The sequence below is a fragment of the Carcharhinus amblyrhynchos genome, chromosome 30, assembly GCF_965287045.1.
Source record: "Carcharhinus amblyrhynchos chromosome 30, sCarAmb.v2.hapA, whole genome shotgun sequence".
Lineage (NCBI taxonomy): Eukaryota > Metazoa > Chordata > Chondrichthyes > Carcharhiniformes > Carcharhinidae > Carcharhinus > Carcharhinus amblyrhynchos.
The window spans coordinates 15,915,051-15,939,573 of NC_137353.1; the positions used below are offsets into that span (position 1 = coordinate 15,915,051).

At 53.1% G+C, this 24,523-nt stretch overlaps 1 protein-coding gene across 2 annotated transcripts in view; it reads right to left on the reverse strand.

The window, feature by feature from the left end:
• The window catches only part of LOC145360150 (uncharacterized), a 59,860-nt gene that overhangs the window by 5,248 nt on the left and 30,089 nt on the right, over positions 1-24,523 (reverse strand). For both annotated transcript variants that reach the window (XM_080215138.1, XM_080215139.1), the window contains exons 6-10: positions 9,346-9,451; positions 3,817-3,977; positions 2,000-2,062; positions 1,026-1,154; positions 396-511 (exon numbers count right to left, since the gene is read on the reverse strand). In XM_080215138.1, coding sequence (XP_080071264.1) covers positions 396-511; positions 1,026-1,154; positions 2,000-2,062; positions 3,817-3,977; positions 9,346-9,451 — 575 coding nt within the window. The remainder of the gene's footprint in view (positions 1-395; positions 512-1,025; positions 1,155-1,999; positions 2,063-3,816; positions 3,978-9,345; positions 9,452-24,523) is intronic.

Here is a 24,523-nt window from a genome sequence, read left to right on the forward strand (position 1 = left end):
CACATAGTTTGTTCGGGGAGTTGGTGATACATGCAGATCATTCAGTCCCAGCTCAGACCCCAGCCAACTGGTGGCATTGCTATAGTTGCCCTGGGTGCTGTTTGGCGGAGGGGGGGTTGTGTGTTTTGGGTAATATCGGGGTCACTGCACCCTATTCCTGGAGATCACAGTGACTTTGACAGGACGTACCCTCACCCTTCCTGATAATAGATGTAAACATCCCAAAATACCCATCAAAAAAGGGTCGCCAGCTTCAATAGAAAACATAGCGAGACTGGAGAGTCAGAGAAATCCAGATATAAAACCGAGAGGGTTACAGAACCCCCACCCACAGTTTAAAGCCAATTCTCTCCAGCCTAGCAGCACTGCTGGGTGATATCTCTGGAAGCTCCTACCTGCTTCTTTGCAGTTGCTGTGTGGGAGATTCTCCTCTCTCTGGGGTCTGTTCACCATTGGGCGATGGAAATCCTTCCGAGTTCAGCCGCTCTTGTCGAGCGGAGTCTGCTCGATTCTGGAAAGGAAAGATGGTGCCATGAAACACGGGCCACCCATCGGCCTCTACACACCCTCACCCTGAGGTTTGATTCGGCCAAATTAACCTCAGATCAACGCATCAAGGATCTCAACTTTCAGCAAAATAACTGTGAGCACTTCCAGCAAGGAAACTGGGAACCACACTGGGGGAAAGGAGGATATAAACTGCGGAAAATGGTTATCCCAATCCAGAGAGACATGGAGACTCCCTTCCTGTAAGAAGCTGAACTGTTTGGTAGCAGCATTGCTGAGAGCTCCAGCTCTCTGTGACGATGGTACAGAGATCAGCATGATGGGCTAAATTCAATGATTGGGATAATGTCACAAACACTGGCAAAACTCCAAACCATCAAATGCATGACACTGGATAACCAAGGCAGCGACTCCAATTGTCTGCCTCTGATACATTTAATCCTGCCATTTAACTCAAAAGTTGGATCCTTGGATCAACCTGATAATCTGATGTTCAACATTCCTGATTGGATTCTTACCCGTCTCTCCCGCCTCTCTGAGGGATCACTGCTTTCTGCTGAATGCTGTCTCCTGGGCATCCTCTGGTCCAGCCCTGTGGCCTGTTTGTGAGCTTTCAGTTCTTGCCTCTGAATGTACTTTGCTATTTCCTGATAGTAGAAGAATTGGGCTTAGTTTTTATCCAATCAAAAGCAAACCGAAGAACAGTATTTCTATAAAGTGAGAAAACCTTTTCCTTTATAACCCACCCTTCACAATCTCAAGGTTTTCCAAAGTGGATTACAGCCAATTAAGTAACCCTTTCAAAACAAAGTCCAGTCACTTTTATAACATAGCAGCCAGTTTGTGCACAGCACAATCCTACTGCAAGAGGAGAATGAGTAAATGTGATATAATAGGGGGGTGAATATTGGCCAGGACACCAGAGGTCCCTTCAACTCCTCCCCAATAATAGTGCCATGGGATCTTTTACATCTAACCAAGAGAACACGCAAGATCTCTGTTTGATGCCTCACACAAAAGGCAGCACCCCTCAGTACTGCACTGGAATGTCAGACGGGATTACCTTCTCAACTCCCTGCAGTGGAGCTTGAACCCCTGACCACGGTATGAGAGGTGCCAGTGCTCTGTACCGAGTTAAGGCTGACACCATTTACTAATATTTTACCTCACAATCAATGTCACCATTGGATTGAGGTCCCAGGAGCTTCAGTTGCTGTTTCCCCATCTCTGGGTGAGGGGAGACTGGGGGCCAGAATGACACTCGATCTGTGGGACATCCCACTGCTTGGTACCAGGTACCGACTACCCAACATTTCATGGCTACGTATACCCAGCACGTTGGAAATACAGTGAAGGTTCCCCTGGTGGCTGCCCCAGCACCCACTGAGCTAGATACTGGGTAAGAAAGACTGGAATGCACTAACAGCAACAACCGCAGCAGGGTGGGGAATAGCTGGTGTAAAGTCCTCCCGGTTCCACCCACTGCACTTACCTCATCCTGGGCGACCTGTGCTGTTCGGAAATCCTCCTCCTGGTTCCTTTGGCTTCTTGACTTCTGCAAGAGATTTTGTTTAATGAACATCAACTTGAGAGAGAAGATGCAAAGTGGAACGTTGCAAGAAGGAAAATGCTGCAATATTTCACACTGAACCCTTTCACTGATGGATCTTATTCAGCACCTTCTGGATCACTGAATGTTTGGACTCTTTCCCTTAACTCCCGACCACCAACTTATCCAACTGCCCTTCAGAGGAAGTTAACCAAGCTTAACTCAGCAGCTTTTAAAGTGAATCCTTTCCCCAGATTCCTCCCTATTCCTGAAACCTCCACCAGTTCCTATATTCCTCCCTATCTCTGGAACCAATCCAGTCCCTATGCCCCTCCTTATCCCTTAAACCTCCTCCAGACACTGGTCTTCACCAAAAACAACATTTCATTTCTTCTCTAAACACCAACTCCATTATCAGAAACATTTCCAATTCAAAATTCTAACTTAGTGACTTTTTTTTGATGATTTGGGTTCCTAACGCACAGGAAAAGCTGTCGATATTGTGAACCATCTCCGAACAGAACTAGAATGCAGGATTGAGCTAACATGCGAGGGCTGCAGTCAACGAGGGGCCCCTTCAACAACAACAAATTACTTTAATGTAGTAAAATATTGCAAAGCACCTCACCAAAATGTTATCAGGTAAAATCTGGCACTGGATCACACAGGCAAGTGGCCAAAAGCTTGGTTAAAGAGGAAATAATTTGCAGGAGGAGAGAGAGGTACAGAGACAGAGAGGGTTAGAGAGAGCGAATTCCAGAGTTTAGACTGCTGAAGGAACAGCCACTAATCAGAATCAGATACACAACAGATCAGAGCACAGAGATAGGATGGTATGTCGGGGCTGAAGGAGGTTACAGAGATAAGGAAGGTTGTAGGGACTGGAAAGGTTGCAGGGATGGGGAAGATTGTACGGTGGCACAGTAGTTAGCACTGCTATCTCACAGCACCAGCAAACTAGGCTCGTTTCCTGGCTTGGATCACTGTCTGTGAAGAGTCTGCATGTTCTCCCCATGTCTGTGTGGGTTTCCTCTGGGTGCTCCAGTTTCCTCCCACAGTCCAAAAGACGTGCTGGTTAGGTACATTGGCCATGCTAAATTTTCCCTCAGTGTACCCAAACAGGTGCTGGAATGAGGCTACTGGGGGATTTTCACAGTAACTTGATTGCAATGATTACAAGTAAACCTACTTGTGACACTAATAAATTAACTTCAAAAAATTTTAAGTAGCTGGAGGAGGGTTCAGAGACAAGGGAGGGTTGTAATGTCTGGGGGTTCTGGGATAGGGAGGGTTGTAGGGGCTGGAGGAGGTTACAGAGATAAGGAGGGGTGTAGGGTCTGGAGGAGGTTACAGAGATAGGGAGGGGTGTAGGGTCTGGAGGAGGTTACAGAGATAGGGAGGGGTGTAGGGGCTGGAGGAGGTTACAGAGATAGGGAGGGATGTAGGGTCTGGAGGAGGTTACAGAGATAGGGAGGGGTGTAGCAGCTGGAGGAGGTTACAGAGATAGGGAGGGATGTAGGGTCTGGAGGAGATAGGGAGGGGTGTAGCAGCTGGAGGAGGTTACAGGGATAGGGAGGGATGTAGGGGCTGGAGGAGATTGAGGAGATAGGGAGGGGTGTAGTGGCTGGGGATTTCAATAATATCGAGGGTTTATTTATGAATCAATCCAGCCACAGATTAATGATTGGACATCCCAAACTATCCCATCATGCACCACAATGAAACATGGAAGCGAGTGCATTCTCATTGAGCTGCCCTACCAGCTGCACCATCCGCACTTCCTCCTCCTCCTGTAACAGCCTGGCCAACGCCTCATCTCGCTGTAGTTGCTCCTGGTCTGTCTCGTAGGAATCTTGGATATTCAGCTGTGCAACCTCCCTGTCCAGAGGGTTCTGCTCATGTCCAAGCCACAACCTCTTCCCTAGAAAAGAAATCAAAAACCTTACATTCTTCCTGCCTTAAACTGTCAACCTATGAGAGTGTGACAGAAACAGGACCGTGGATAACCTCTCGACTGGCTTATCTTCACTCACAAGCAAGGCCTAGTTATTCCTCTATGGGGGGGGCATCATAATCCTAGTGGGCAAGATGGAGAGCAATCAAGAGCAGATTCCTGCTGGACTGTCTCCATGTCTCACCCAGCAAGTTGGTGTTAACTATAGTGTCCAATGGTACTGGCCATCTCATCACATCTGCTCTCTCTCCTTGAATCTCCTCTCTGTAACGTGCAATGGCTGAGATACGAATATGTATGGCTGTTATTCCAGCACAGCACAGACTGAAAGCACCACGTATGATCTGTGGCTGTAATTTCTGTAAAGTCTCCCCTTCCCCATATTAAACCAGTGTTCAATAAGCTGAAACAGCACAAAGCCAGAACTCCAGTCATTGAGGGAAATCTGATTGACAATTTATTAGGCATTGTGAGGAAGGCCATTGCTAAAAACCAGTCCCACTAGGATAAGTAACCAGGTGGCAGAACCATAAAAATCACCAGAGGCACCGGAGGAGATTGGGAGGAATTGGAGTTGGATGGACAGACTGCATCGTTCAATCAGGAGAAGACAGAATCCTGGACCACTTTTCAAAGTGGACTTCAGAAAAAGAAAATTGAAAAAGAGTCAGGAAAAGGTGCAGCAGAATGGGACTAAGAGTGTGTTCTGGGAGAATGGGCTCACATCCAACAGATTGAATATCCCTACTGTAAAATTCAATGGATTATCAATGGAAAAGTGTCCCCTGTGCCCCAGTTCAGATAATAGCCCAGCTACCTATCTTAATGGCAGAGCTGGTGTCAGCCATGGTTCTGTGCATAACACACTCATCTAAGACAAAAGATTGCGGATTCAAATCCCAATCCAGAAGCTTGAGGAAATCTCTGGTGTAGTGCTGGAGAAGTGTTATCCTAACTGAGAAATCTCTTGGTGCAGCGCTGAGGGAGTGTTATCCTAACTGAGAAATCTCTTGGTGCAGCACTGAGGGAGTGTTATCCTAACTGAGAAATCTCTTGGTGCAGCGCTGAGGGAGTGTTATCCTAACTGAGAAATCTCTTGGTGCAGCACTGAGGGAGTGTTATCCTAACTGAGAAATCTCTTGGTGCAGCACTGAGGGAGTGTTATCCTAACTGAGAAATCTCTTGGTGCAGCGCTGAGGGAGTGTTATCTTAACTGAGAAATCTCTTGGTGCAGCACTGAGGGAGTGTTATCCTAACTGAGAAATCTCTTGGTGCAGCACTGAGGGAGTGTTATCCTAACTGAGAAATCTCTTGGTGCAGCGCTGAGGGAGTGTTATCCTAACTGAGAAATCTCTTGGTGCAGCACTGAGGGAGTGTTATCCTAACTGAGAAATCTCTTGGTGCAGCACTGAGGGAGTGTTATCCTAACTGAGAAATCTCTTGGTGCAGCACTGAGGGAGTGTTATCCTAACTGAGAAATCTCTTGGTGCAGCACTGAGGGAGTGTTATCCTAACTGAGAAATCTCTTGGTGCAGCACTGAGGGAGTGTTATCCTAACTGAGAAATCTCTTGGTGCAGCACTGAGGGAGTGTTATCCTAACTGAGAAATCTCTTGGTGCAGCACTGAGGGAGTGTTATCCTAACTGAGAAATCTCTTGGTGCAGCGCTGAGGGAGTGTTACCCTAACTGAGAAATCTCTTGGTGCAGCGCTGAGGGAGTGTTACCCTAACTGAGAAATCTCTTGGTGCAGCGCTGAGGGAGTGTTACCCTAACTGAGAAATCTCTTGGTGCAGCACTGACGGAGTGTTATAAGAACATAAGAAATAGGAGCAGGAGTAGGCCATCTAGCCCTTCAAGCCTGCCCCGCCATTCAATAAGATCATGGCTGATCTGAAGCGGCTCAGTTCCACTTTCCCGCTTTCTCCCCATAACCCTTAATCCCCTTGCCTACCAAAAACCCATCGAGCCGCATCTTAAATATATTTAGCGAGGCAGCCTCCACCACTTCAACGGGCAGAGAATTCCAGAGATTCACCACCCTTTGAGTGAAGAAGTTCCTCCTCAACTCCGTTCTAAACTGCCACCCCCCTTATCTTGAGGCTGTGCCCTCTAGTCCTGCTGTCCTTTCTGAGCGGGAAGAACCTCTCTACCTCTACCCTATCCGTCCCTTTCATCATCTTATACGTCTCAATAAGATCCCCCCCCATCCTTCTAAACTCTGACGAGTACAAGCCCAATCTATTCAGCCTCTCTTCATAGTCCAACCCGCTCAACTCCGGTATTAGCCTAGTGAACCTCCTCTGCACTCCCTCCAAGGCCAAAATATCTTTGCACAAGTGCGGCGCCCAAAACTGCACACAGGACTCCAGCTGCGGCCTCACCAGTGCCCTGTACAGTTGCAGCAAGACCTCCCTACTTTTATATTCTATCCCCCTCGCTATAAAGGCCAACATCCCATTTGCCTTCCTGACCACCTGCTGCACCTGCAGGCTGGGTTTTTGCGACTCATGCACAAGGACCCCCAGGTCCCTCTGCACCATAGCATGCTGCAGCTTTTCACCCCGTAAGTAGTAGTTGTTCCTACCATTATTCCTACCAAAGTGGATAACCTCACACTTGCCAACATCGTATTCCATCTGCCAGGTCCTTGCCCACTCGCTCAGCCTATCTAGATCCCTCTGCAGACTTTCCACACCCTCCGCACAATTTGCTGTTCCACTTACCTTTGCATCATCAGCAAATTTCGACACCTTACACTCGGCTCCCTCCTCCAGATCATCTATATAAATGGTAAATAGCTGAGGCCCCAGCACCGATCCCTGGGGCACTCCGCTAGTCACCAACCGCCAATCCGAATAGCACCCATTGACACCCACTCTCTGCCTCCTATTTGACAGCCAATCCCCTATCCACGCTAACACCTTACCCCCAACTCCATGCCCCCTAACCTTCTGTAACAACCTTTCGTTGAGAAATCGCTTGGTGCAGCGCTGAGGGAGTGTTATCCTAACTGAGAAATCTCTGGTGAAGCGGGTGAAGGGACTTAATCCGAACTGAGAAATCTCTGGTATCGTGCTGAAGGAGTGCTGCATTAACTGAGAAATCCCTGTTAATGCTGAAGAAGTGTTATTCTAACTGAGAAATCCCTGTTAATGCTGAAGGAGTGTTATTCTAAATCCCTGTTAATGCTGAAGGAGTGTTATTCTAACTGAGAAATCTCTGGTGCAGCACTGAGGGAGTGTTATCCTAACTGAGAAATCTCTTGGTGCAGTGCTGAGGGAGTGTTATCCTAACTGAGAAATCTCTTGGTGCAGCACTGAGGGAGTGTTACCCTAACTGAGAAATCTTTTGGTGTAGCACTGAGGGAAAGTTATCCTAACTGAGAAATCTCTGCTGTAACACTGAAGGAGTGTTATCCTAACTGAGAAATTTTTGGTGCAGCGCTGAAACTAATCTTACGAATCTGGTAGAATTTTTTGAGGCGGTGACAAAAACGGTCAACGAAGGACGAGCCATTGATGTCGTCTATATGGATTTCAGTAAGGTGTTTGACAAAGTCCCTCATGGTAGGTTGGTAGAAAAGATTAAGGCTCATGGGATACAAGGCCAGGTATCTAGATGGGTTGAGAACTGGCTTGGTGAGAGGAGACAGAGAGTAGTAGTGGAGGGGTCGTTTTCTAGCTGGAGGTCTGTCACTAGTGGTGTGCCGCAGGGCTCAGTACTGGGACCTCTTCTATTTGTGGTATATATAAATGACTTGGAAGAGGGAGTAAGTGGTGTGATCAGCAAATTCGCAGATGACACTAAGATGGCTGGATTGGCGGGCAGTGAGGAGCAGTGTCTGGCAATACAGCGGGATATTGATAGGCTGGTGTATTGGGCAGATATATGTCAAATGGAGTTTAATCCGGATAAATGTGAGGTGATGCATTTTGGCCGGAATAATGTAGGGGGGAGTTATATGATAAAGGGTAAGCCTATAAGGAGTATAGAAACGCAGCGGGACCTGGGGGTGCAAGTGCACAAGTCTTTGAAGGTGGCAGTACAAGTGGAGAAGGTTGTGAAGAAAGCCTATGGTATGTTAGCCTTTATAGGAAGGGGTACAAAATATAAGAACTGGAGTCTAATGCTGCAGTTGTATAGAACGTTGGTTAGGCCGCATTTAGAATACTGCGTCCAGTTCTGGTCGCCTTACTACTGGAAGGACGTGGAGACTCTGGAGAGAGTGCAGAGGTGGTTTACTAGGATGTTGCCTGGTATGGAAGGACTGGGTTATGAGGAAAGATTGAGCAAATTGGGGCTGTTTTCCCTTGAAAGACGGTGACTGAGGGGGAATCTAATAGAGGTATATAAGATTATGAAGGGTATAGATACAGTAAACAGAGGTAAGCTATTTCCTATGTTAGAGACACACAGTACGAGGGGCCACGGGCTTAGGGTGAGGGGGGAGAGGTATAACACAGATATTAGAGGGAGGTTTTTCACAGAGGGTTGTGGGGGTGTGGAATGCTCTGCCAAGTAAGGTGGTGGAGGCAGGCATGCTGGAGTTGTTTAAGAGTGACTTAGACAGGCACATGACTGGGTTGGAGATGGGAGGATACAGGAGATTGTTTTAAATAAGGTTCATTAGCACTGGGACATCCCTGGTAATGTAAAAGGATGTGGAATGATACTAATATTTTTCTCTTTTAATTCACAGGTTTTAAGTCAGTCCACCTTGTTGTCCAACGAGGGACATACACGCGATGGGTCGTACTTGGGCTGCTGTTGAATGTATGAGAGTAGCCTAGTGCTTCATGTCATTAGTGTGTGCTTAAACTGGACCAGATGCTGGGCAACACGACAGCTCAGTGACTATCACTGTTTGCTGTGCAGACACATGGATTTGGGCCGGTGTCTGTGGGAGTTTGCGCATTCTCCCCGTGCTTGCGTGGGTTTTCTCCAGGTGCTCCGGTTTCCTCCCACACCCCAAAGATGTGCTGTTAGGCTGATTGGAGGTAATAAATTGTCCCTAGTTTTCCCTCAATGTGGATAGCCATAAACAATAGAGAAGGGTCAAGGGTGGAGGGGGGGGACTGGTAATGTTAAAATGGCGGCGTGGGCTCGTTGGGCCGAAGGGCCTGTTTTTGTTCTTTGTTTGTTCTAATATGGCAGCCAGCAAAATTGTCATTTTCTTCAACTGATTCGCTTGAGGGCGTAAAATTCTCCTTCCAACATTCGGCTCCTTCTTGTCACCCTCCCTACCAAGGTTGGTGGAATATGACAGGACGCCTCGGTGCTGGACCCATCTCTCCAGCCTCCAGCAGGGACTAACCACAGAGAAAAAGTGGTTTACCTCTCTGTCTGTGCATTTCTTCTTCAGCCTCATACAGCTCAGCCTCCAGAACCAGTCGCCTCTGGTTCCTCAGCTCTTCCTCCTCCTGTAACCTCCTGGCCACTTCCTACAGGAGGAACACGGAGAAAGTTAGTGATAACCCAGGGGAGGCCTCTGCTTAAAAACCCCATGGGTTCCTCAACAGAAATGGAGAAACTACAATGATTATTGTGCTCTCCAAAGTGAGAAGAAGGAAATTATGCAGCGACCCAGAGGGGACAGAGGGAAGTCAAAAAGCAGCGAATGGAATTCAGCAACGGACCTCCCTCCAGCTCGGTATCCACAGTGGACATTGTGATAGGATCAGGTGAAACTGAACCCCAGTGAGAGTCAGCACCTTCAGGAGAGGGACTGAACCCCAGTGAGGGTCAGCACCTTCAGGAGAGGAGCTGAACCCCAGTGAGAGTCAGCACCTTCAGGAGAGGGACTGAACCCCAGTGAGAGTCAGCACCTTCAGGAGAGGGACTGAACCCCAGTGAGAGTCAGCACCTTCAGGAGAGGAGCTGAACCCCAGTGAGAGTCAGCACCTTCAGGAGAGGAGCTGAACCCCAGTGAGTGTCAGCACCTTCAGGAGAGGAGCTGAACCCCAGTGAGTGTCAGCACCTTCAGGAGAGGAGCTGAACCCCAGTGAGAGTCAGCACCTTCAGGAGAGGGACTGAACCCCAGTGAGAGTCAGCACCTTCAGGAGAGGGACTGAACCCCAGTGAGAGTCAGCACCTTCAGGAGAGAGACTGAACCCCAGTGAGTGTCAGCACCTTCAGGAGAGGAGCTGAACCCCAGTGAGAGTCAGCACCTTCAGGAGAGGAGCTGAACCCCAGTGAGTGTCAGCACCTTCAGGAGAGGAGCTGAACCCCAGTGAGAGTCAGCACCTTCAGGAGAGGGACTGAACCCCAGTGAGAGTCAGCACCATCAGGAGAGGGACTGAACCCCAGTGAGAGTCAGCACCATCAGGAGAGGGACTGAACCCCAGTGAGAGTCAGCACCTTCAGGAGAGGGACTGAACCCCAGTGAGAGTCAGCACCTTCAGGAGAGGGACTGAACCCCAGTGAGAGTCAGCGCCTTCAGGAGAGGGACTGAACCCCAGTGAGAGTCAGCACCTTCAGGAGAGAGACTGAACCCCAGTGAGAGTCAGCACCTTCAGGAGAGGGACTGAACCCCAGTGAGGGTCAGCACCTTCAGGAGAGGAGCTGAACCCCAGTGAGAGTCAGCACCTTCAGGAGAGGGACTGAACCCCAGTGAGAGTCAGCACCTTCAGGAGAGGGACTGAACCCCAGTGAGAGTCAGCACCTTCAGGAGAGGAGCTGAACCCCAGTGAGTGTCAGCACCTTCAGGAGAGGAGCTGAACCCCAGTGAGAGTCAGCACCTTCAGGAGAGGAGCTGAACCCCAGTGAGTGTCAGCACCTTCAGGAGAGGAGCTGAACCCCAGTGAGAGTCAGCACCTTCAGGAGAGGGACTGAACCCCAGTGAGAGTCAGCACCTTCAGGAGAGGGACTGAACCCCAGTGAGAGTCAGCACCATCAGGAGAGGGACTGAACCCCAGTGAGAGTCAGCACCATCAGGAGAGGGACTGAACCCCAGTGAGAGTCAGCACCATCAGGAGAGGGACTGAACCCCAGTGAGAGTCAGCACCTTCAGGAGAGAGACTGAACCCCAGTGAGAGTCAGCACCTTCAGGAGAGGGACTGAACCCCAGTGAGAGTCAGCACCTTCAGGAGAGAGACTGAACCCCAGTGAGAGTCAGCACCTTCAGGAGAGGGACTGAACCCCAGTGAGAGTCAGCACCTTCAGGAGAGGGACTGAACCCCAGTGAGAGTCAGCACCTTCAGGAGAGGGACTGAACCCCAGTGAGAGTCAGCACCTTCAGGAGAGGGACTGAACCCCAGTGAGAGTCAGCACCTTCAGGAGAGGGACTGAACCCCAGTGAGAGTCAGCACCATCAGGAGAGGGACTGAACCCCAGTGAGAGTCAGCACCATCAGGAGAGGGACTGAACCCCAGTGAGAGTCAGCACCTTCAGGAGAGGGACTGAACCCCAGTGAGAGTCAGCACCTTCAGGAGAGGGACTGAACCCCAGTGAGAGTCAGCGCCTTCAGGAGAGGGACTGAACCCCAGTGAGAGTCAGCACCTTCAGGAGAGAGACTGAACCCCAGTGAGAGTCAGCACCTTCAGGAGAGGGACTGAACCCCAGTGAGAGTCAGCGCCTTCAGGAGAGGGACTGAACCCCAGTGAGAGTCAGCACCTTCAGGAGAGAGACTGAACCCCAGTGAGAGTCAGCACCTTCAGGAGAGGGACTGAACCCCAGTGAGAGTCAGCACCTTCAGGAGAGAGACTGAACCCCAGTGAGAGTCAGCACCTTCAGGAGAGGGACTGAACCCCAGTGAGAGTCAGCGCCTTCAGGAGAGGGACTGAACCCCAGTGAGAGTCAGCACCTTCAGGAGAGAGACTGAACCCCAGTGAGAGTCAGCACCTTCAGGAGAGGGACTGAACCCCAGTGAGAGTCAGCACCTTCAGGAGAGGGACTGAACCCCAGTGAGAGTCAGCGCCTTCAGGAGAGGGACTGAACCCCAGTGAGAGTCAGCACCTTCAGGAGAGAGACTGAACCCCAGTGAGAGTCAGCACCTTCAGGAGAGAGACTGAACCCCAGTGAGAGTCAGCACCTTCAGGAGAGGGACTGAACCCCAGTGAGAGTCAGCACCTTCAGGAGAGGGACTGAACCCCAGTGAGAGTCAGCACCTTCAGGAGAGGGACTGAACCCCAGTGAGAGTCAGCACCTTCAGGAGAGGAGCTGAACCCCAGTGAGTGTCAGCACCATCAGGAGAGGGACTGAACCCCAGTGAGAGTCAGCACCTTCAGGAGAGGGACTGAACCCCAGTGAGAGTCAGCACCTTCAGGAGAGGGACTGAACCCCAGTGAGAGTCAGCACCTTCAGGAGAGGGACTGAACCCCAGTGAGAGTCAGCACCTTCAGGAGAGGGACTGAACCCCAGTGAGAGTCAGCACCTTCAGGAGAGGGACTGAACCCCAGTGAGAGTCAGCACCTTCAGGAGAGGGACTGAACCCCAGTGAGAGTCAGCACCTTCACGAGAGGGACTGAACCCCAGTGAGAGTCAGCACCTTCAGGAGAGGAGCTGAACCCCAGTGAGAGTCAGCACCTTCAGGAGAGGGACTGAACCCCAGTGAGGGTCAGCACCTTCAGGAGAGGAGCTGAACCCCAGTGAGAGTCAGCACCATCAGGAGAGGGACTGAACCCCAGTGAGAGTCAGCACCATCAGGAGAGGGACTGAACCCCAGTGAGAGTCAGCACCTTCAGGAGAGGGACTGAACCCCAGTGAGAGTCAGCACCATCAGGAGAGGAGCTGAACCCCAGTGAGAGTCAGCACCATCAGGAGAGGGACTGAACCCCAGTGAGAGTCAGCACCATCAGGAGAGGAGCTGAACCCCAGTGAGAGTCAGCACCATCAGGAGAGGAGCTGAACCCCAGTGAGAGTCAGCGCCTTCAGGAGAGGAGCTGAACCCCAGTGAGAGTCAGCACCTTCAGGAGAGAGACTGAACCCCAGTGAGAGTCAGCACCTTCAGGAGAGAGACTGAACCCCAGTGAGAGTCAGCACCTTCAGGAGAGGGACTGAACCCCATTGAGAGTCAGCACCTTCAGGAGAGGGACTGAACCCCAGTGAGAGTCAGCACCTTCAGGAGAGGAGCTGAACCCCAGTGAGGGTCAGCACCTTCAGGAAAGGGACTGAACCCCAGTGAGAGTCAGCACCTTCAGGAGAGGGACTGAACCCCAGTGAGAGTCAGCACCTTCAGGAGAGGAGCTGAACCCCAGTGAGAGTCAGCACCTTCAGGAGAGGAGCTGAACCCCAGTGAGTGTCAGCACCTTCAGGAGAGGACCTGAACCCCAGTGAGTGTCAGCACCTTCAGGAGAGGGACTGAACCCCAGTGAGAGTCAGCACCTTCAGGAGAGGAGCTGAACCCCAGTGAGAGTCAGCACCTTCAGGAGAGGGACTGAACCCCAGTGAGTGTCAGCACCTTCAGGAGAGGAGCTGAACCCCAGTGAGAGTCAGCACCTTCAGGAGAGGGACTGAACCCCAGTGAGGGTCAGCACCTTCAGGAGAGGAGCTGAACCCCAGTGAGAGTCAGCACCTTCAGGAGAGGGACTGAACCCCAGTGAGAGTCAGCACCATCAGGAGAGGGACTGAACCCCAGTGAGAGTCAGCACCATCAGGAGAGGGACTGAACCCCAGTGAGAGTCAGCACCATCAGGAGAGGAGCTGAACCCCAGTGAGAGTCAGCACCTTCAGGAGAGGGACTGAACCCCAGTGAGAGTCAGCACCTTCAGGAGAGAGACTGAACCCCAGTGAGAGTCAGCACCTTCAGGAGAGGGACTGAACCCCAGTGAGAGTCAGCACCTTCAGGAGAGGGACTGAACCCCAGTGAGAGTCAGCACCTTCAGGAGAGGAGCTGAACCCCAGTGAGGGTCAGCACCTTCAGGAGAGGGACTGAACCCCAGTGAGAGTCAGCACCTTCAGGAGAGGGACTGAACCCCAGTGAGAGTCAGCACCTTCAGGAGAGGAGCTGAACCCCAGTGAGAGTCAGCACCTTCAGGAGAGGAGCTGAACCCCAGTGAGTGTCAGCACCTTCAGGAGAGGACCTGAACCCCAGTGAGGGTCAGCACCTTCAGGAGAGGACCTGAACCCCAGTGAGTGTCAGCACCTTCAGGAGAGGGACTGAACCCCAGTGAGAGTCAGCACCTTCAGGAGAGGGACTGAACCCCAGTGAGAGTCAGCGCCTTCAGGAGAGGAGCTGAACCCCAGTGAGTGTCAGCACCATCAGGAGAGGGACTGAACCCCAGTGAGTGTCAGCACCTTCAGGAGAGGACCTGAACCCCAGTGAGTGTCAGCACCTTCAGGAGAGGAGCTGAACCCCAGTGAGTGTCAGCACCTTCAGGAGAGGACCTGAACCCCAGTGAGGGTCAGCACCTTCAGGAGAGGACCTGAACCCCAGTGAGTGTCAGCACCTTCAGGAGAGGGACTGAACCCCAGTGAGAGTCAGCACCTTCAGGAGAGGGACTGAACCCCAGTGAGGGTCAGCACCTTCAGGAGAGGAGCTGAACCCCAGTGAGTGTCAGCACCTTCAGGAGAGGGACTGAACCCCAGTGAGAGTCAGCACCTTCAGGAGAGGGACTGAACCCCAGTGAGAGTCAGCACCTTCAGGAGAGGGACTGAACCCCAGTGAGGGTCAGCACCTTCAGGAGAGGGACTGAACCCCAGTGAGAGTCAGCACCTTCAGGAGAGGGACTGAACCCCAGTGAGGGTCAGCACCTTCAGGAGAGGGACTGAACCCCAGTGAGAGTCAGCACCTTCAGGAGAGGGACTGAACCCCAGTGAGAGTCAGCACCTTCAGGAGAGGGACTGAACCCCAGTGAGGGTCAGCACCTTCAGGAGAGGAGCTGAACCCCAGTGAGAGTCAGCACCTTCAGGAGAGGAGCTGAACCCCAGTGAGTGTCAGCACCTTCAGGAGAGGACCTGAACCCCAGTGAGGGTCAGCACCTTCAGGAGAGGACCTGAACCCCAGTGAGTGTCAGCACCTTCAGGAGAGGGACTGAACCCCAGTGAGAGTCAGCACCTTCAGGAGAGGGACTGAACCCCAGTGAGGGTCAGCACCTTCAGGAGAGGAGCTGAACCCCAGTGAGTGTCAGCACCTTCAGGAGAGGGACTGAACCCCAGTGAGAGTCAGCACCTTCAGGAGAGGGACTGAACCCCAGTGAGAGTCAGCACCTTCAGGAGAGGGACTGAACCCCAGTGAGGGTCAGCACCTTCAGGAGAGGGACTGAACCCCAGTGAGAGTCAGCACCTTCAGGAGAGGGACTGAACCCCAGTGAGGGTCAGCACCTTCAGGAGAGGGACTGAACCCCAGTGAGAGTCAGCACCTTCAGGAGAGGGACTGAACCCCAGTGAGAGTCAGCACCTTCAGGAGAGGGACTGAACCCCAGTGAGGGTCAGCACCTTCAGGAGAGGGACTGAACCCCAGTGAGAGTCAGCAACTTCAGGAGAGGGACTGAACCCCAGTGAGGGTCAGCACCTTCACGAGACAGAAGGAGTTTAACAATTGAAAATGATTAAACTGTGCCGGACACAGGTACGTTAATAGGAGTACATTGCAAACCAACGATAATTGTAGGAGGGGCTGGAAGTGAACCGATTGGCTTATCAGTGGTCGGTGGTCAAAACAAACTCAGAGTTGGTGGGGAATTTCTAAAACGTTTCTCTTAAAATGTTTTGACAGGAAATGAACCACTGACCAGAGCCTGTTCCAGGAAGCGACAGTTAAGAAACTGGTAAAATCAAACAACACACCGTTAACACAGATTCAGATGCAAATTCGGAGTCAGAGCCACAGCAAACCAGTGACACATCCCCGAGGGGCCCAGAATCAGGGGCTTTACATTCGGTGGAGGGTGGGGGGGGGCGGGGGGGGCGGCTGACAGCCTCCACTTCTGATCAGTACCACTGTTTACCAGAACATCAGTAAGTCCACGTGAAATGATGATTAATAGTTTGTAATAGATATAGATCCTGGCTCTCTCTCTCTCACCCACAGAGCCACCAACACAGAGTTCATCAGGAGAGGAAATCACAGCAGTTCACAAGGTGCCCTCACTGTCCATCCCTAATTGTGTGACTTCCTGCAGCCCCACGACCCCCAGCTCTCTCACTCTGACAATTCTGCCCTCCTACACATTCCCAATTTTCATCCCTCCACCAATGGCACGAGGCAGAGGGGGGATGCTGGGTCCAGTGGGGGGGGGGGGGGGCGGGGGGTGCAGGCAGGCAGAGAGCAGGGGGGGGCAGGCAGAGAGCGGGGGGGGGCAGGCAGAGAGCGGGGGGGGGCAGGCAGAGAGCGGGGGGGGGCAGGCAGAGAGCGGGGGGGGGCAGGCAGAGAGCGGGGGGGGGCAGGCAGAGAGCGGGGGGGGGCAGGCAGAGAGCGGGGGGGGGCAGGCAGAGAGCGGGGGGGGGCAGGCAGAGAGCGGGGGGGGGCAGGCAGAGAGCGGGGGGGGGCAGGCAGAGAGCGGGGGGGGGCAGGCAGAGAGCGGGGGGGGGCAGGCAGAGAGCGGGGGGGGGCAGGCAGAGAGCGGGGGGGGGCAGGCAGAGAGCGGGGGGGGGCAGGCAGAGAGCGGGGGGGGGCAGGCAGAGAGCGGGGGGGGGCAGGCAGAGAGCGGGGGGGGGCAGGCAGAGAGCGGGGGGGGGCAGGCAGAGAGCGGGGGGGGGCAGGCAGAGAGCGGGGGGGGGCAGGCAGAGAGCGGGGGGGGGCAGGCAGAGAGCGGGGGGGGGCAGGCAGAGAGCGGGGGGGGGCAGGCAGAGAGCGGGGGGGGGCAGGCAGAGAGCGGGGGGGGGCAGGCAGAGAGCGGGGGGGGGCAGGCAGAGAGCGGGGGGGGGCAGGCAGAGAGCGGGGGGGGGCAGGCAGAGAGCGGGGGGGGCAGGCAGAGAGCGGGGGGGGCAGGCAGAGAGCGGGGGGGGCAGGCAGAGAGCGGGGGGGGCAGGCAGAGAGCGGGGGGGGCAGGCAGAGAGCGGGGGGGGGCAGGCAGAGAGCGGGGGGGGGCAGGCAGAGAGCGGGGGGGGCAGGCAGAGAGCGGGGGGGGGCAGGCAGAGAGCGGGGGGGGGCAGGCAGAGAGCGGGGGGGGCAGGCAGAGAGCGGGGGGGGGCAGGCAGAGAGCGGGGGGGGGCAGGCAGAGAGCGGGGGGGGGCAGGCAGAGAGCGGGGGGGGGCAGGCAGAGAGCGGGGGGGGGCAGGCAGAGAGCGGGGGGGGGCAGGCAGAGAGCGGGGGGGGGCAGGCAGAGAGCGGGGGGGGGCAGGCAGAGAGCGGGGGGGGGCAGGCAGAGAGCGGGGGGGGGCAGGCAGAGAGCGGGGGGGGGCAGGCAGAGAGCCGGGGGGGGCAGGCAGAGAGCGGGGGGGGGCAGGCAGAGAGCGGGGGGGGGCAGGCAGAGAGCGGGGGGGGGCAGGCAGAGAGCGGGGGGGGGCAGGCAGAGAGCGGGGGGGGGCAGGCAGAGAGCGGGGGGGGGCAGGCAGAGAGCGGGGGGGGGCAGGCAGAGAGCGGGGGGGGGCAGGCAGAGAGCGGGGGGGGGGCAGGCAGAGAGCGGGGGGGGGGCAGGCAGAGAGCGGGGGGGGGGGCAGGCAGAGAGCGGGGGGGGGGGCAGGCAGAGAGCGGGGGGGGGGCAGGCAGAGAGCGGGGGGGGGGGCAGGCAGAGAGCGGGGGGGGGCAGGCAGAGAGCGGGGGGGGGCAGGCAGAGAGCGGGGGGGGGGCAGGCAGAGAGCGGGGGGGGCAGGCAGAGAGCGGGGGGGGGCAGGCAGAGAGCGGGGGGGGGCAGGCAGAGAGCGGGGGGGGGCAGGCAGAGAGCGGGGGGGGCAGGCAGAGAGCGGGGGGGGCAGGCAGAGAGCAGGGGGGGGCAGGCAGAGAGCAGGGGGGACAGGCAGAGAGCGGGGGGGGCAGGCAGAGAGCAGGGGGGGGGCAGGCAGAGAGCAGGGGGGGGCAGGCAGAGAGCAGGGGGGGGCAGGCAGAGAGCGGGGGGGGGGCAGGCAGAGAGCAGGGGGGGGCAGGCAGAGAGCAGGGGGGGGCAGGCAGAGAGCAGGGGGGGGCAGGCAGAGAGCAGGGGGGGGCAGGCAGAGAGCGGGGGGGGGCAGGCAGAGAGCGGGGGGGGGCAGGCAGAGAGCGGGGGGGGGCAGGCAGAGAGCAGGGGGGGGCAGGCAGAGAGCAGGGGGGGGGCAGGCAGAGAGCAGGGGGGGGGCAGGCAGAGAGCAGGGGGGGGGCAGGCAGGCAGAGAGCAGGGGGGGGGCAGGCAGAGAGCAGGGGGGGGGCAGGCAGAGAGCAGGGGGGGGCAGGCAGAGAGCAGGGGGGGGGCAGGCAGAGAGCAGGGGGGGGCAGGCAGAGAGCGGGGGGGGGCAGGCAGAGAGCAAGAGTGGGAAATGCAGAAGAGGGGAAAAGTAAAAGAACAGTAATGAAAAAGAGAAAATCTTGACCTTTATAACGGCAACATTCCCAACCTCCGAGTGAAATATTTTTGAAATGTAACTATTGTTATCGGAAAGGTGGCAGTGAGCTTAAACCCAGCAAACTCTTACTCACAGCAACGGTGACCTGAATGAATATTGTCCAGGACGGTGAGAGAAAAACTCTCAGGCTTCTCTCCTAAAACTGCAGTGGAAGTGCTTACCCTTCCCCCCGCACCCCCAAAGTCCCCAAAACCCTGTACTCCCCCACCCCCTCCCGATTCCAGAGTCCCTCCACCAACCAACCTCAGGCTCCCCCCATGACCCCTGCGTCCCCTGTCGATCAGGTAGCTGTCTAACTAAGTCTGAGTGAACTCAGTGACCCAGCCTCTACTCTCCCTGGGGAAGGGGATTCCACAGACTCACCTTCCAAACTGTTCCTATAGTTCTCTAAGAATCGGTTCCCATCCTCTCCATTCACCTCAGGATCTTTTCAGTAAGGTCACACTTTGTTCTCCTAAACTCCAACGAGTACAGGCCTAACCTGTTCACCTTTTCTTCATATGTCAATGCCTGTCATTCCAGGAATGAGATGAGTGAACCTCTTCTGAACTGCTTCTCAGCAATTGTATCTTTTTTCAAATAAGGAGACCAAAACTCAGTACTCCAGATGTCATCTCAGCTAGGCCCTATCCAGTGCAGTAAAACTCCCCCATTTTTATATTCCATTCTCCTTGCAATAAACACCTACATCCTATTAGCATTCCTAATTACTCACTGTCCCTGCCTGTGATTCATGTACCAGGACACCCAGATCCCCCACGCATCACTGAGTTCTACAACCTCTCTCCATTTGAATTGTATGCTGCTTAATTATTCTTCCTGCCAACATGGACAAGTTCACTTTTGCCTGTGTTTACACTCTGACTCACAAATTGCCTGCATCTTTTTGAGGACTTTCTACTCTTATTTCTCTACCTACCTTAATTAATTACCATATATTCAGTCCGCTCCACTAAATTATCGACAGATACTGTTAATAGTTGAGGACACAGCACTGATCCCTGCAGCACTCCACTCTACAGCTTGCCAATCTAAACAAGACCCATTTATTCCTATCCTCTGCTTCTTGTTAGCTACCCAAACCTTTACCCATGCTGTACGTTACCCTCTACACCATGAGCTTCTATTTTGTGCAGTAACTTTTGATGTGGCTCCTTATCAAAGGTCTTTTGGAAATCCATGTACACCACACCTACTGGTTCCCCTTTGTCCACTCCATTTGTTACATCTTCTAAAAAAGACTCTAATAAATTAGTCGAACATTATTCTCCTGTCTCAATGTTCACTCAGCCTGATCCCATGATGAGTTAAAAATTCTGCTACTAATTTCTCTTCAACTGATGTTAACTAACTAGCCTGTGGTTTCCAGCTGCCTGCCTCCCTCCCTTCTTGAATAAAGGTGTTACATTGCTGGGTCCCTTGCAGAATTGGAGCAAGTTCCCAGGTTGCTGTTGTCCTTTCAGCATCGCACTAGGAGCCACTCAATGTGTGAGTATAAGCAGGCTATTGGGCCACAAGGGTCGTCACATTCTCCATTGCTTTTCAGGGCAGTTGATTCTCTCTCCTCCTCAATTGATAATGTTAAGGAGCCAAGTCCAGGACAGAAAGGCGCAAGGGTGGGGGGAGCGGCGAGGGGGGCGGCGAGGGGGGCAAGGACGGAAATGTGAGGAAAAACCTTTTAACCCAGAAGGTGACGATGGTCTGGAATATGCTGTCTGGGAGGGTGGTGGAGGCGGGATGCCTCACACATCCTTTAGAAGTACCTGGATGAGCACTTGGCACATTGTAACATTCAGGGCTGTGGGCCAAGTGCTGGTAAATGGGATCAGGTGGGAGGTCAGGTGTTTCTCACATGTTGGTACAGACTCGATGGGTCGAAGGGCCTCTTCTCCACTGTATGATTTATGGTTCTCCCTCCCCCCTCAACACTTCTCTGCATTGAATGTAGACTAGCCTTGTACCTGCTCACTCCACTAACCTGCTGTCTAACTCAATACACTAGCTGCTTACTTCACTAACTTACCATCAAACTGATACATTAGTTGCTGATTACACTAGCCAATCATCTAACCAGGTTCATTAGCTCCTCACATCCCTAACCTGCTGTCTAACCCACTCAACTCAACTAATACTCTACCTGGTCACTGCACTAACTTGTGGTCTACCCCAGTACACGCTCATTCTGGTAACCTGTGGTATAAGCTGATGCACCAATTCCTCATTCCACTAACTTTTAACAGGTTTAACCTGTCTCAGTACCAGTCATTTGAGGGTTAACTCAAGTTGTCACCATCATATGTTTGAAATGTTTTCAGGATGCAGATTAACAGCTCCTCAAAGCCGACAATTCCCTAGACAGACAGCAGGGGCCTCTTGGCTCCTGGGAACACGCTCAGAGGCAAAAAAAATGGTTTCCCGACACAAACATCTGGCAGCAGCATCTGGCAAACATCCGGCAAACATCCAGCTGCTGAGCAGACAGGCACTGCAACAGCACCCCTTGGTGGAGAGCCATGGTAAACCCAGCTTCAGAGACCCCGAGGATAAAGCAGACAGCTGAGCTATGGGGAGCTCTCACCACATCAGCAAGCAAGATCAACCACAATAACTGGGAAAAGCAGCAGGCGGGAGATTTACTTTGCGCAGGGAGGTGAGAGGATCTGGAATATCCAACAGGGCAGTGGGGGGGAAGAAGGAATGGAAAAAAATCCCAAGACAATCACATAAATACTTAAAAAGGAGACACATGCAGACACGTGGGGCTAATTGGATAGAGTCAGTACCAGCATGATGGGCTGAATTCCAAGCAGATTCATTCAACAATTATAGTTAAAATAAGTGCAACCAACAAAATGTCCCGGAAAATGAGAGTTTGGTCTCCCAGAGGACTGACTCTCACAGATAGATATATATGTGTGTGTCTGTAATCCTCAGTGTAGTATATGTGCATGTGTGCTACGTGTGCGTGTGCACGCATTTCTACCCTCAGTATAAAGTCTGACAACACCAGGTTTCAGTCCAACCGAAAATGCGAACTGAGGATCTGGGGAGGGAGTATGAAAAGCTGGGAATGGAATTAAAAAGTAGAACCGACAAGGTGGTTATCTCTGGGCTTCTGCCTGAACCGAGTGCAGACGGGCGTAAGGTTGATAAGATTAAGGAAGTGAATGGGTGGCTCAGGGATTGGTGTGGGAGGAATGGATTTGAATTTATGGGGCATTGGCATCAGTATTGGGGTAGGTGGGACCTGTTCGGGCAGGATGGGGTTGGTCTGAACCGTGCTGGGACCAGAGTCCTGGAAGGCACTTTATCTGAATGCACGAAGCATTCGGAATGAAGTGGATGAGCTGGTGGCGCAGATCAGCACAAATGGATATGATCTGGTGGCCATTACAGAGACGTGGCTGCAAGGTGACAGGGACTGGGAGCTGAATGTCCAGGGGTATCGAGTGTTTAGGAAGGATAGGCAGGAGGAAAAAGGGGGGGGCGTAGCTCTGCTGATTAAGGATAGCATCAGGGTGGTAAGCAAGGGATGATATTGGAGCCAAGGAGCAGAACGTGGAATTGTTGTGGGTAGAGATTAGGAACAGCAAAGGGAGGAAGACGCTGGTGGGTGTCGTTTATAGGCCCCCGAATAATGATCTGGAGGTGGGGCGGGCTGTTAACTCGCAAATAAATGCGGCGTGCAGGAATGGGACGGCGATAATTATGGGGGATTTCAATCTACATATTGATTGGTCGACCCATGTTGGACGCGGTGGGCTCGAGGAGGAGTTCTTGGAATGCTGCCGGGATAGTTTCCTTGAACAGTGTGTGTTGGAGCCGACGAGGGAGCGAGCTATCTTGGATCTGGTGTTATGTAATGAGGCGGGTAGAATTAGGGACCTTGCGGCGAAGGATCCTCTTGGGGAGAGTGATCATTGTATGGCGGAGTTTCTGGTGCAGATGGAGGAGGAGAAAGTGGGTTCCCGGACACGCGTCCTTTGTTTGAACAGAGGGGAGTACGGTAGGATGAGAGAGGAATTGGCGAATGTGGACTGGGGGAGTGTGTTGGAAGGTAGGTCTGCTGAGGAGCAGTGGAGGATCTTTAAGGAGATCTTTCTTGGTGCTCAGCAGAAATTTATTCCGATGGTTAAAAAGGACCGTAGGAGGAGAGGTAATCAGCCGTGGATAGCGAAGGAGGTGAAGGAAAGTGTTAAATTAAAAGCGGAGGAATTTAGAGTAGCTAAGAGTAGTGGGCGAGAAGAGGATTGGGAGAGGTTTAAACGTCAACAAAGATTGACAAAGAAGTTGATAAAGAAGGGTAGGAGAAACTATGAAGCTGGGCTAGCGCTTAATATAAAAAAGGATAGCAAGAGTTTTTATAAATATATAAAAAGAGGCTGGATAGAGTGAATGTTGGACCCTTAGAGGATGAGAGGGGGGACTTAGTGGTAGGGGATGGGGAAATGGCTGAGGTCTTGAATAACTTTTTTGTTTCGGTCTTCACGGAGGAAGACGTGAATAATTTGCCGGATGTTAGCGATGGAAAGGTGGTAGGAGTGGGGGGTCTCAATGACATTATTGTTACTAGAGAGGCGGTGCTCGACAGACTGGAGGGACTGATTGTGGACAAGTCCCCAGGACCGGATGGAATGCATCCGAGGATTCTGAAAGAAATGGCGGAGGTGATAGTGGATGCCTTGGTGGTTATTTTCCAGACGTCGCTGGATTCCGGGGAAGTGCCGGAAGATTGGAAAGCGGCTAATATTATGCCGTTGTTTAAGAAGGGTGCCAGGCAAAAGGCAGGGAATTATAGGCCGGTTAGTTTAACGTCTGTTGTAGGTAAAATGTTAGAATCCGTCATCAAGGAGGAAATAGCGAGGCATCTTGAGGGGAATTGCTTGATACAGCAGACGCAGCACGGTTTCGTTAAGGGGAAGTCGTGTCTGACAAATTTATTGGAGTTCTATGAGGATGTGTCTAGGGCGGTGGATAGAGGAGAGCCGGTGGATGTGGTCTTTCTTGATTTTCAGAAGGCGTTTGACAAGGTACCTCACAAGAGGTTACTGCAGAAGGGGGCATGGAGTTGGGGGTAAGGTGTTAGCGTGGATAGAGGATTGGTTGTCAAATAGGAGGCAGAGGGTGGGGGTTAATGGGTGCTATTCGGATTGGCGGTTGGTGACTAGTGGAGTGCCCCAGGGGTCGGTGCTGGGGCCTCAGCCATTTACCATTTATATAGATGATCTGGAGGAGGGAACCGAGTGTATGGTGTCGAAATTTGCTGATGACACCAAGATTGGTGGGACGGCAAATTGTGCGGAGGGTGTGGAGAGTCTGCAGAAGGATCTAGATAGGCTGGGCGAATGGGCCAGGAAATGGCAAATGGAATTTAATGTTGGCAAGTGCGAGGTGGTCCACTTTGGTAGGAATAATGGTAGGAAGGACTATTACTTACGGGGTGAAAAACTGCAGCAGGCGACGGTGCAGAGGGACCTCGGGGTCCTTGTGCATGAGTCGCAAAAACCCAGCCTGCAGGTGCAGCAGGTGGTCAGGAAGGCGAATGGGATGCTGGCCTTCATAGCGAGGGGGATTGAATATAAAAGTAGGGAGGTCTTGCTGCGGCTGTATAGGGCATTGGTGAGGCCGCAGCTGGAGTACTGTGTGCAGTTTTGGTCGCCGTACTTACGCAAGGATATTTTGGCCTTGGAGGGAGTGCAGAGGAGGTTTACTAGGCTGATACCGGAGTTGAGGGGGTTGAGCTATGAGGAGAGGCTGAATAAACTAGGCTTGTACTCGTTAGAGTTTAGAAGAATGAGGGGAGATCTCATTGAGACGTATAAGATGATGAATGGGATAGATAGGATAGAGGTGGAGAGGCTCTTCCCACTCAGAAAGGACAGTAGGACTAGGGGGCACAGCCTCAAGATAAAGGGGGGGCGGTTTAGAATGGAGTTGAGGAGGAACTTCACTCAAAGGGTGGTGAATCTCTGGAATTCTCTGCCCGTTGAGGTGGTGGAGGCTGCCTCGCTAAATATTTTTAAGACGCGGGTTGATGGGTTTTTGATAAGCGAGGGGATTAAGGGTTATGGGGAGAGGGCGGGAATGTGGAACTGAGC